The sequence below is a fragment of the Filicampus tigris genome, chromosome 17 (assembly GCF_054856515.1).
Source record: "Filicampus tigris isolate MCC_2025a chromosome 17, RoL_Ftig_1.0, whole genome shotgun sequence".
Taxonomy (NCBI): Eukaryota; Metazoa; Chordata; class Actinopteri; order Syngnathiformes; family Syngnathidae; genus Filicampus; species Filicampus tigris.
Genome location: NC_141233.1, coordinates 17,593,116 through 17,604,814, shown reverse-complemented (window position 1 = coordinate 17,604,814; position 11,699 = coordinate 17,593,116). Strand labels below are relative to the sequence as shown.

General features: G+C 44.9%; 3 protein-coding genes across 7 annotated transcripts in view; 2 read left to right on the top strand and 1 right to left on the bottom strand.

The window, feature by feature from the left end:
- On the top strand, positions 1-6,084 carry sap30l (sap30-like). The gene is made up of 4 exons (XM_086057287.1): positions 1-634; positions 2,285-2,407; positions 2,606-2,704; positions 4,184-6,084. The coding sequence occupies exons 1-4, from the start codon at positions 449-451 to the stop codon at positions 4,313-4,315; spliced, it is 540 nt and encodes a 179-aa protein (XP_085913413.1). The 5' UTR covers positions 1-448; the 3' UTR covers positions 4,316-6,084.
- Positions 6,085-6,737: 653 nt separating this feature from the next.
- LOC147133830 (heart- and neural crest derivatives-expressed protein 1-like) lies at positions 6,738-10,986 on the bottom strand. The gene is made up of 3 exons (XM_086057280.1): positions 10,951-10,986; positions 9,736-10,749; positions 6,738-7,628 (listed from the first exon to the last, which is right to left on the bottom strand). The coding sequence occupies exons 2-3, from the start codon at positions 10,270-10,272 to the stop codon at positions 7,530-7,532; spliced, it is 636 nt and encodes a 211-aa protein (XP_085913406.1). The 5' UTR covers positions 10,273-10,749; positions 10,951-10,986; the 3' UTR covers positions 6,738-7,529.
- LOC147133828 (uncharacterized) overlaps positions 6,847-11,699 on the top strand; it is a 39,299-nt gene continuing 34,446 nt past the window's right edge. For 2 of the 5 annotated variants that reach the window (XM_086057284.1, XM_086057283.1), the window contains exon 1: positions 8,139-10,351. The gene's annotated coding sequence lies outside the window, so the exon portion shown is untranslated. Of the gene's footprint in view, positions 6,921-8,138; positions 10,352-11,699 lie in introns of those variants that run through there. The other 3 variants (XM_086057282.1, XM_086057281.1, XM_086057286.1) reach the window with 3 other exon arrangements.

Here is an 11,699-nt window from a genome sequence, read left to right as displayed (position 1 = left end):
ACCAATCGTGGCGAGGGAGGGAAACTTCCGTTACCAACCTTCCAGCACGTCCATTGTAAAAACGCGATTGTCGCGATTTCAACGCCAGGTTTGTTTTAAATCACGAGAAAAAGTTGTTGCGCCCGTCGAGTTTTATCTTCAACCGACCCGGAGTCGTTGGTGATTGCTGTCATACGCGAAACGTGGGCTCTCCTGGGAATATCCAGTCCACCTTGCCCTTGTGCTAACTAGCCGGAGCTAGCACGCGTTAGGCGGCCGCGGTTGGATTGGTCGAATGGCGACAGACGAGAGCATGTTTTCGACTGGCTTCGGAGCAGTTGGGCTTTAAAAACGCCACACTCGGAAAACCCAGCGCAAGCCCAACTCGCTCACTATCTCACCGGACTTGCACTTTGGGAAGGGCCTTTGTGGTGTGTGCGAAATTGTTTGGTCGGCGACACCGTCCAGGATGAATGGCTTCAGCACCGAGGAGGACAGCCACGACGGGCCGCCCGCGCCGCCCCTCTACGGCCAGAGCTGCTGCCTGATCGAGGACGGCGAGCGCTGCGGCCGCTCGGCCGGCAACGCCTCCTTCAGCAAGCGGATCCAGAAGAGCATTTCGCAGAAGAAGCTCAAGCTGGACATCGACAAGAGCGTGAGTGACATTGCGAAGGAAAAAAGACGGCTTTTGCCCGCCGGGGCTTCACTTCCACGAGACGGACGACAACTGGATGTTAGCCGCTTGATTGACAGCTAATGCTAAGCTACCTCGAAGTCGAACGCATGCAGTGTTTTTCCTCCCCACGACATTTGCTTACTTTTGGGGTCAAGCGAGCTTAGTTGGGCTTTGTGTCGAGAAGGTTTTTGTCCCTTTGCGCCACGTCCAAACGAGCGACTTTAGACAGCTGAGCTAACGAGAGCCGCTTGTAGCTCTTCTGAGTCGACTTAGTCCAACTATCCGGCGAGGGCATTTTGTGTGAATAACATTTTCGTCAGGTACTGAGAGGGACCGACACGAACTCGTCACTTGAACTGCATCCGGCATGTCCTGATGGACGCGCAACAGAAAATATCATTGCGTTATAGATGCACCGATACCAAGATCCGATACTGTTCATCTGCACTGTACTCAGTCTTCCAAAAATGCTCCGCTACAAAGCTTTCCTACTGTAGAACACGGATGCTGACACTTAAGTTGCATCGATGTGCACTTTTTGAAACAACACAGGAAATGAGCACATCAAATGCCTGTAAAATCCTTCATGGCTAATGTATTTACCAAAAAACTGACCCAACTACCGCCCACAGTGCTCCTCTCCCAAAAAAGATGCGTCATCGGTGACTTGAGTCAAGTTTTAGAGCAACTTTTCCTCCTTTGGGTTGTCGTCTTCACAAGATGGTGTTTTAGCAAACTGATGACTAAGGCAACTTGGATACGCGTAAAGATAAACAATGAGTTTGGCCAGTTTTTTTTTGTGTGTGAACATTTCAGGGGCCTTTACACAAAGCTGTTTCTAAACACATGAAACCGAGTTGTGTTTACTGCCTTTTTTGAAATCCGAAAATGCAAACAAATTTTTCTGTTTTTTTTTTTTCCTTTTCTTTCAACAGAAAATGGGTGCACATGAAGTCATTTCTGGTTGGTGGAGGACATGGAAAAAGTGTTTTGCAACTAGAATGTGCATAAATGTGTGCAAATTTTAGGAGCCTTTAAACAAAATGCCTGAATTTTAATAATAGTAAAACGGCGTTGTTTTTTCTGACAAAGACCGTTTGGAGCTGGACAAGGCGAGGAGGTTCAGTGGCTGCTTGCACAAGTCGTTCTGTTTTGGAAAACAGGCTGCTTTTGGCCGTTAGATGGAACGAAAGATTGGCAATACCGCGCGAGACTTGAGAACGACACGCTCGATGCTTTCCAGGCCCGCCAAGTTTTCCAAACGCGTCCTCCATCGCATGTCTTGGACATGGCGCGCACGCACACGCGTGAAGGTCGCGGGAGGACAGATTGAAAAGAAGATTCCGGCGGGCATTTGGCAATGATCTCCTAATGGCACGTTTACGTCCGTCTCCTGTGAGCATTTCACATTCTGAGCTTGTTAGCTAACATGCACATGTGGATGCTTTTTTTTATTTTTTTTTTTTATACATATATGTAAATAAAGCGCCGATACACTCCAGATATCCACTGGTCTTAATGTGCGGATTAGTCAGCAGCGAACGTCTCTGTTACACGGCCGCTCGGGAATGTTAGGCCACTCTGAGCTGCGCTTTAACGGAGTATTGCCTTCCTTTTTGTTTTTTCTAGGTGCGCCACTTGTACATCTGTGACTTCCACAAGAACTTCATCCAGAGCGTGCGCAACAAGAGGAAGAGGAAGACGAGCGACGACGGCGGCGAGTCCCCCGATCACGACGTGGAGGTGCCGGAGGTAAAGCGTTCCCTTTCAGCCGCTTTTCCGCACAAAGCTACACTTGCGTTTGTCGCGCTGCCGTTTGGAATGTTCAAACCTGGTCCGTGTTGCCGCGTTCGCAAGAAGAGCTCAAGAAAAGTCAACTCGTCACTGATCCGGTCTCTTGCTTGTAGATTTAGTTTTGTTTTGATAGTCAAGTGTCTCCCGTGTTCCCAGGTGGACCTGTTCCAGCTGCAGGTGAACACGTTGCGGCGCTACAAGCGGCACTACAAGCTGCAGACCAGGCCTGGCCTCAACAAGGCCCAGCTGGCCGAGGTGAGCGCACATTTCACCACCGGGCGAGCGCAAAAATGTCGGAATGATTGTTGCGTTTCAAACGGCCGGCCGGCGGGCGGCCTTGGTTTCGCTTTGGAGCTCCAAACTTGCCATGCCTGAAGCATGCCCGGGATTTTAGTTGTCACGTCATGAGATAAAAACACAAGTGTAGTTGTTCTGCTGGTGGACTACACTTGCGCCTCCGAACGTGTGCGTTTCAGCGCCGACGTGGAGCCTAAGCCGCGCCGTGGTCATTTTCGGCCGAAGTCGCCGTTGACTTTGACGTACGCGCCCGGAATTGCTCACTGAGAGATTGTTCCACTGGTTTGCCGCAGCCACAGGTGGACTTTCCGCCGCCGCCTTCATGAAAACCGCCTGGATTGGGGGCGGGGGGGCGGGGGGCTTGGCCCACGGCGGATGAATGGCAGCGGCCAACAAGTTGAACGCTTCCCCAGACTCGGGACGCCGCTTTAACGAGCCGCGCACGTCATTAATAACGCGGCGGCCCGCAGCTGTGCCCGTGTCCCGCCCCCGTAGCGCTCGGCCACGCTCGCCGTTTGTTTACTTTTCACTTGTGTGGGGTTTCTTTTTTTTTTTTTTTCAAGCTACGCTTTGTCCGCTAAGCTCGGGGCAGTTCCTCGCATGCTGTCAAGTAAATGTCAGAAACACCTCTCGAGCGACACCCTAAAATCCCGGCCAATCGGCTAAATAAACATCCACGGGAGTGATTTATTCAGAACAGAAGGAAGGGTTTTTGTCCACGGCCCTACGACAATAAAATTCACTGAAAAGCAGAAATGGGCCGCTTCCACGCTGACGGTCATCGACAAAGTGCGCCATGGAATTTTGCGTAACTGCGACAGAGTCGCGTCAAGTGAAGTCCAAAAAAAATGTTGCCGGAAAACCGGAAGAAGCCATGAGAAGGGTTCCGGATGGACGGACCCTCGTCCAGGGTGAGCAGGTCGCAGTGGATGCCGAATGGGCAACGTTGCCCACGTGATGTGAGGCTGTACAAAGTTGGTTGGAACGGCGTGAGAGCGAGTGAAGAGAAGCGGCAGTAAAACAGGCCCAAATGCAGATGTCCCAGAGCGAGGTAGGCTGAGAGACTGGTGGCGTTTTTCCAAATTTGAGAGTGTTGAAGGTGTGACTTTTATCACCCGGGAAAAGCTGCAACTTTCTCCTGGCTTTTGCCCTGTGGAACACCTGGCAAATGCTGCTGGCTGGCATTTTGCCATCTTTTTGCTGTGCCGCAGAAATGCCGATGATACCGAATGCGGCTGGCAAAGTCAACCCAGCAATTTCTCGAGTGTGAAATGTCCATAGCCGCTCTCCCGATTTTCATATTTTTCTCTTTTACACCAGACATGTAAATATGATTTAGGATTTAGTTTTCCAAGATTTCTGTGTGAAATTCTTGTCAGCTAAGCAGCTCCAGCGCACGCTTCTGACTGTCACGTCTTGTGTCCCGTGCGTCGACAGACGGTGAGCCGTCACTTCAGGAACATTCCGGTGAACGAGAAGGAAACGCTGACCTACTTTATTTACATGGTGAAGAGCAGCAAGAGCCGCTTGGACCAGAAGGGCGACGGGGCCGGCAAACCGCTCGACTAAAAAAAAACAAACAAAAAAAAAAAAAAAACCCCACAAACGTGACCAGACATGGCGAAACAACCAAAAAGTGGATTTTCAACACAGCCGCATCTTTGGAGGACTTTTTGAAACAGTGGCGAGCATCCATGGATGGTCGTCGTTCCTTTGGCCCAAACGTTTGCGACTCGAGCGCCAGGACTCGCTTGGACTTTGCCTAACGTGCGCCGAGTGCCACCGACAAAGGCTCACCTCTCCCGCCGACAGAATGACCCCTTTTACGTACTTTTCAGAAAAAATGTCCTCGGTTTGGGCCTTGAGGACCCGGACGGGACTGCTGACATTTTGCATGTGGTCGTTTTCCTACCAACATGCGCACTGCATACAGAAATTGTTAGCACTGACATGCTAAAAGCTCTTGGTCCGGTGTTTAACCCTCCTGTTATTTTGCGGGTCAAATTGACTCGTTTTAAAATATAAGTATGAAGTGCTGTGGACAAATGTGTGAACAAATACAACAGGATTGCAATGGTAAATAATAGAACTGATTATGAGCTAAAAGCCACGGGGAGTTTATTTTTTCATTTCAGACTTTTTTTTGTTTTTTTTAGTGACAGGTCAAATTGACCAAGGAACATTTTTTTTTTCTGTTCCTTGGAAACAAGCCTTACAGGAGGGTCAAAAGCCTGCACAGAAAAGCTTTGCGCTAATTGTTATCACTGACAGTGCTCAAAAGCCACCTGTTGTGTTGTTGGTCAAATTGACCGATTGTATTTTTTTAAACAGTGGCTTCAATACATTATTTGTTTCTTATTTTCCCATTGCTAACACTTTTTGGGGTAATGGGTCAAAATGACCCAGGAACATTTTGATTATGAGAAATGAACATAACGGGGGGTTTTAAAAGCCCTCTACCGAAATGTTTAGTGCTATTTGTAAGCACTGACATGCTAAAATCTTATGACCCAACTTTTAACCCTCCTGTTGTGTTGTGGGTCAAATTGACCCAATGTAAAATGTCTGTCCTTTTTTGTACTACTAGTAAGTGTATTGGCGTAAGTACATGTCTTGGGGAATTTGTTTTCCTGTTTCTAACATTTTCTAGAGAAGGGGTCGAATTGACCCAGGATAACTATTACTGTTACAGGAGGTTAAAAAAACAAAACGTGAATTTTAACATATAAATGGTTAGCACTGAAACGTTAAAAGCTCTTTGCCCATAACCCGCACTGACCATTCGTGTCTGGCTGATGTATATTTCCTATTTGTGTGTGTGTCAGTCCCAAACACAATTTTGGATAACGGGTCAAATTGACCCAAGGAACATGATTGCTTTTCCCGAGAAGCCAACGCTAACAGGAGGGTTAAATACAGCAGTGATAAGCGTTTGTCAGCAGACGGCGCTTCGATGATGCTACGCGCTTGTTTGAAATGTTGGCTAGCTAACACTCGCCTTTTCTTGGCGGTAGTCCCGAAATGACAAAACTTGAGTGAGAATCCAACACTTGAGTGGTTTTCACCACATGAATCCTTGTAGACAATTGACGGGTGTTTATTTGGGATTTTGTTGTTTTTGTTTTTTTTTGTTTGGTTTTTTTTCCCCTCCCCACGTTTTCATTTTTGCTGGTAGTTTTTGTTAGCGCTTCACATAGGTGATAACCATCCATCTTTATTCGCACGTAGGCGACAATGGCCGCATTAACCTATAACCGTCGTATTAGAAATCACACTTGTATTTAAATATGGCTGCTTATTGCTCCTGCTAATGAAATGAATAAATGTACAGGCCTATACGTGTGACTGGGTGCTTTTACTTAAACTTTGGTTGTACAGAAGTGTTTATAATGCTGCTTGATAACGCACACCCGCAGTTGCTAAAACTCACCAGTAGGTGACAGTGTTGCTCACCAAACACTTCCTGTCCCCTCGTTTGCAGGCTTCCTAGAAAGCGCTAAGTCGTTTTACTATAATTCGCTTTGATATCTGTTTGCGACACGACACACTTATTTCCAGCAGTGCTAGTAGGACGCCACTAGGTGACACTATTTTTCTGCAAACACCGCTCAACTTGACAGGAAACTTCAGACGAGGTGAGTAATTTGACTTTAATTTGGTTTTATCTGCTTTAATTCAAAATATTTTTTCTCTGATTTGAAAAAGGTTATATTTAGAGATTCAAAGAATGTAACAAACATTTGTTGCGTTGTATTTTGCACCATACGTTTAAGAGCACACAAAAAAGCCCATTGACATTCTCGACGAATTCCAACTTGCTATCTTAAGTCACACCGATGACGAAACCTAGTGAAATCTCATACCCCTTCTTAAACTCCGAAATCATAAAAGCATCAATTGGCAACGTTATTCATTTTCTAATCGACATTATTACGTAACGTGACTTTTGTTGGCCCAAAAATGGAAAAATACGTCACAAAATGGCGGGCGTGATAAAATAATATCCATTTATTATATAGCTTCACGTCTAATGTACATTCCATCCACATTTTGCACAAATAATAATAATTGAAATCGTTTGTTTTTTTTCTTGTCGTTTGCGAGTGTGTCAAGCTGCGTTGAAGGTGAACAACATTCGAGTGCGTCTATTCAAGCGGACAGTGAGCACGTTGAGGTAGATTGTCATTCTTATCATACAACAAAAACAAAGTCACCATATTTACGTCTTTTGCCTGAGTATGGCTTCACACTCGCTAGAAAATATAAGATGCTGTCATTTTGTATTTTCGTGTAGATTTTTCAACGTTATTATATCCAATGAAATGACTTCACCTTGGGCCATTAAACACAAAATTAGCACACGACAATAACGACCAACAGTAGACCAAGAAATAGAATGTGCCAATACAAACACAGAACAAAGGGGGAAGCCCCCCCCCCCCCAAAAAAAAAGTACAGTAAAAATTATCAACTACATTCCCAAATAAAATTGCAACAAAAGACACGTACACGTGTTGCAATTTCAAAACGTGGGATCACAAATTAATAATTTAAATGTCCCTCCCCCCACCACCCTTTCAATACATAATTTAAACTATTTTTTCGTGTGATATTAGCGACACAAAAGGACGGAAGGGTAAACAATATTCCACATTTCTGAAACAAACAGCAGGAGAGAATATGAGCAGTCCTTTTACTTCAGACGGATGATGGATGATGCGTTCACGTACGGCCGTACAATTGGTTTGGGGGTCTCTCGAGGGGTTATTTGGTGGGTGGAGGGTCATTGGTTGAGCTCCAGAGCCCAAACCTGCTGCGGCCACCCGGTCCGACCCTTCACCTTCTTCTCGGTACCAAACGAGTCCTGTGCTGGACCTTCGTTCTGTACGAACCACAAAAAGAAAATAGTTTGTGATGACGTCATAAAATAGGGCATAACGATCCGAGACGCAGTCCATCATGTTTGAAAAATGTATTCTAGTACCATCTAAAATTGCTATTTTAAAAAGTGTTACCCTCAAAATGTGTTTTAATATTCGGTACTTTTGTGATCCCATAGGAAATAAGCATATGACTTTTAAAAATATTGAAGAAATATTCGCATACTTTTTGGAATTTAGCTTTACATGCACTTTCCACACGTGACGCTCAATATGAAATAAACTTTACTTTAATTATAGACATTCTTCAGTATTGTAGAATGTGTCTTGTCTTTTTTTTTTTAAATAAACCGACTTATCAGCCTATAGAAAGCGTAAGCCATGGGGAAATTATTATCAAATACATTTATAATTGTGTATTTTTCCAGCCTAACTGAACTGAATTGATAAGGTCACGTCCACGTCACGTGGCCTACCCTGCATTCGTTATTGACCAAAACCTAAAATATGACCCATGTTCGATTATTTATCATTTCCAGAGTCATTCCCTGGTGATATACTTAATAAAATGCATCATAAGTTTAATTGATGGAAATGCTGCAATTTTGGATACGTGCATTATCTGCCCTATGAGGCTAATATTGTTTTTACACGAGGATAAAACTGAATCTAGTTCTATAAACGCGCATACACGCCACTGCTAATGCATTGCATTCACAACCCAGATATACTGCACCGGATTAAAAAAAAAAAAGTTAAATTAATTTTTTTTTAAAAAAGAGTCCATTAAAAGCTGCTGATTTTAAAGCAAAGCTCCATTAAAACGAGTTTAATTTACGGAATAGCCAATTAAATGTACTTGTTCCTTTGTAGCATATGAATATCCACACTTATCATCTCCTTATTTCAGATCGCAATTTTCAGTTTTTGTATACCCAATTTTCAGATGTGATTTTTTTCTCTCTTTTTTTTAATGCTAGCTTTTCGTGTGATTTTTTAAAAATGTCAAATAGCGTCTCCTTTTTTTTTTAGATCCCCGGTTTTGAAAGTAAGTTTTAAATACCAAACCCCCATTAGAAACGTGTTGATTTAATGCTACTTAAAATTGTGATTGACAGAATATCAACATTTACTTACTATTATTTCCTGTTGATTGGACCATCTAACGTCCGTGCGCTTATATCTCCCGTTTTTCATTTCAGATTCCAATTTGTATTTCTTTTCAAATGCATGATTTTCAAATGCATTTTTGTAAATACCAGACTCCCATGGAAAGATTATAGCCAATTTATAACAATGGCCAATTAAAATAATGATAATTTACAGAATATAAAGTTGAATATACTGTCTCTTTTTTTCCTCCAAATGGAGCATGTCAGCGTCCAAATGTGGCGTTTCTCTTTACGTTTTCAGACCTTTATTATTGTCACATTTAAATAGCAGACTCCCATTCAAGATCAGCTCATTAAAACGCAAACCTCGACTCAAAGTAATATAGTGCTGTTACATTTACTCCCTAATGTGTAAGCATGCAGCATGCCCCCGACCAAAGTTACAATTTTCTTTTTTTGATCCCAAATTAATAAAGATAAATAAATGCATTCTTTGTTCAAAATTAGAAAACCTGTGTGGAAAAAAAGCTTCTAATTGACAGTAAATCCAACAAAATTAACTTTGTGTGGAGTACGTAAACGTCTAATCATTTTCCCTTTTTAGATCCCAATTTCCAATTGCACTTTCTTTTAAATACACGGTTTTGCAAAACGATTTTTTTTTAAAGGCCAGACTCCCTTTAAAAATGGTACAATTTCATGCGAACCTCCGTTAAAAAAAAAAATGTTAGTTTACCGAATATCGAATTACAGGTGCGTTATTATTTCCGTTAGACTGGATGATGTAAGCGTTCAAACTTGACATCTCCGTTTTTCCCATTTGGATCCCCAATTAAAAATGCGTTGTTGTTGTTGTTGTTGTTGTTGTTGTTTTTCCATAGCAGACTCCTGATCGCAATCGTCCAATTTCAAGCAAAGCAGCTACTTTACACAACGTTGCGAACTTGCTATTGTGGTCCTTCGGCGTGGACCCCGCAAAACGTCCACGCGCACTCACCATCTCCCTTTTCCTTTTTAGATCCCGGTTCTCGAATTTCTTAATTTCGGCCTTGAAGCCTTCAGTGTCTCCGGCGTCCTTGGCCAGCACGTCCATCAGGTAGGCGATGTAGCTGGTGGCCAGGCGCAGCGTCTTGATTTTGGACAGTTTGGTGTCGGCGGGCACGTTGGGGATGCACTCCCGCAGCTCGGCGAACGCCGTGTTGATGCTCTCCGTCCGCCGGCGCTCCTTCTTGGGCCCCGACGCCCGCCGCTTGGCCATGCCTGCCTGCAGGCCCTCCAGGCGGGCGTGGTCGTGCTGCGAGGCGGCGGCGGCGGAGGCCACCGAGGCCGCGGCGGCCGGCGTCAGCTCCGCGCCGGCCGGGTAGGGCGCCTGGATGTGGAAGTCCGGAGGCACTTCGCCGTGGTTCAGCACCCAGCTCTGGAAGTAGGGCGGCGCGTCCTGGTGGCAGCGCTGCACGAACGGGAAGGCTTCGGGCATCAGGTGGTGGTGGTGGTGGTGGTGGCGGTGGTGCTGGTAGCCCCCGATCAGGTTCATCCTGGCCCGGCTTCTGCTGCCGCTGCTCTCGCTTGCCGTCTCGCTTCTCGACCGCTTGCACGAGTCATTCACCGCTCAGGTATTTATCCAACGGGTCTCATTTCAAATTCAAGGTTGAAAACAAAAAACACTCAAAACCAAAGTTATAATTCCACAAAAACGCCACCTTTCAAATTAAATTTCCACGGCGAGGATCCACCGGCTGGTTGGAGAAATTTGACCCGGGCGAAGGTGCGAGGCGGACAGGTTTATAAAGGAGTGCGCGTCCCGGAGGCGGCCGATGGGGCGGAGAGTTGAGCCGAGTGGGAGGAGTTTGTTTGCCAGCTCGGCTCAACCTCAGTGACGTCGTCGACGCCTGGTTTTCATGATGAGAATGAAACGATTGCTTTCCCCGTAACACGCATACGCAGGCATCCTACTTTTTGCAGCATCCTTTTTCAAAGGGAGACCAACTTCTCGCGAACTGCATACGCACTTCTGAAATCAACAATACGCACACAAATTGCCTATCATGTTATGGCGTTATGAATCCGGCATGCAGTTATTTGAAGACGCAGATGAATGAAAATCGAAATGTTCTTAAATTCACTGCCAGTGTTTACGTTTTCAAATGATGACGCCCGCAACGGTCTTCGAAAATCACAATGTCCAGGTGAGCCGGACATTGTGCATTCTCACCTGTTTTCTGGGTTGGGTCATGTGACCTTCGCAAGCTGAGCCGTGATTGGCCGAGACTGGGATGTCATTTTCAGTCGACAGCAAGTGACAAAATGGCCGCACAGGAGATGTTTTTTATTTTCAATTTTTATTCCTTTTTTTATAATGGGTGAATTTTGCTGCTTAAATCATATTCAACGAGCGCAACATTCATCAGAATGCCGTGGGGTGGGTGCGTAGAACGGATGGGAAAGAAAATCTTTGACTGACTCTTGACGTCCTCTTTGCTTAGTCTATTTCAGACTTAAAAAGACAGTTATTGTTTGACCCATTTTGAAGATAAATATAGCTTTTTGAATGTATATTTTTCTTCTGAACAATGTGACTTATTATACGCGAGTGTCGTGCTGATTTTTGAGCGAGCTGTGAGCGCGTGTTTATTGCGCATGCGCACTTGTCCTCCTGCTCTCGCTCGCCTTCTCTGCACGCGGGCGTAAAAAAAAAACAAAAAAAAACGCAAAGCAACACGATCCCATTACATCGCGTGACCTTGACGCTATTTTCAAACCATTTAGGGCTGCGTCTTATCTAAATACAACCATAAATCACGCGGGGTGTGTTTCTTTTTTTCTTTCCTTTTTTCGTGCATATTCCGTAGAAGCTGCTCGCTCTCCTTACTGTGTTTACACGGCGCCACTTTGCTGCCTTCTCTTTTAAATAATCATCTGTCACTACTTCATGTCGAGCCTCTGAGCAACTGGGCTTTTTGT

Coding starts and splice junctions, on each gene's coding strand:
- sap30l (XM_086057287.1), top strand. CDS start 449: ATGAATGGCTTCAGCACCGAGGAGGACAGCCACGACGGGCCGCCCGCG. Junction 2,408..2,605: donor ACGACGTGGAGGTGCCGGAG/GTAAAGCGTTCC, acceptor CCGTGTTCCCAG/GTGGACCTGTTCCAGCTGCA. Junction 2,705..4,183: donor ACAAGGCCCAGCTGGCCGAG/GTGAGCGCACAT, acceptor GTGCGTCGACAG/ACGGTGAGCCGTCACTTCAG.
- LOC147133830 (XM_086057280.1), bottom strand. CDS start 10,272: ATGAACCTGATCGGGGGCTACCAGCACCACCGCCACCACCACCACCAC. Junction 7,629..9,735: donor TAAAAAGGAAAAGGGAGATG/GTGAGTGCGCGT, acceptor TGGTTCGTACAG/AACGAAGGTCCAGCACAGGA.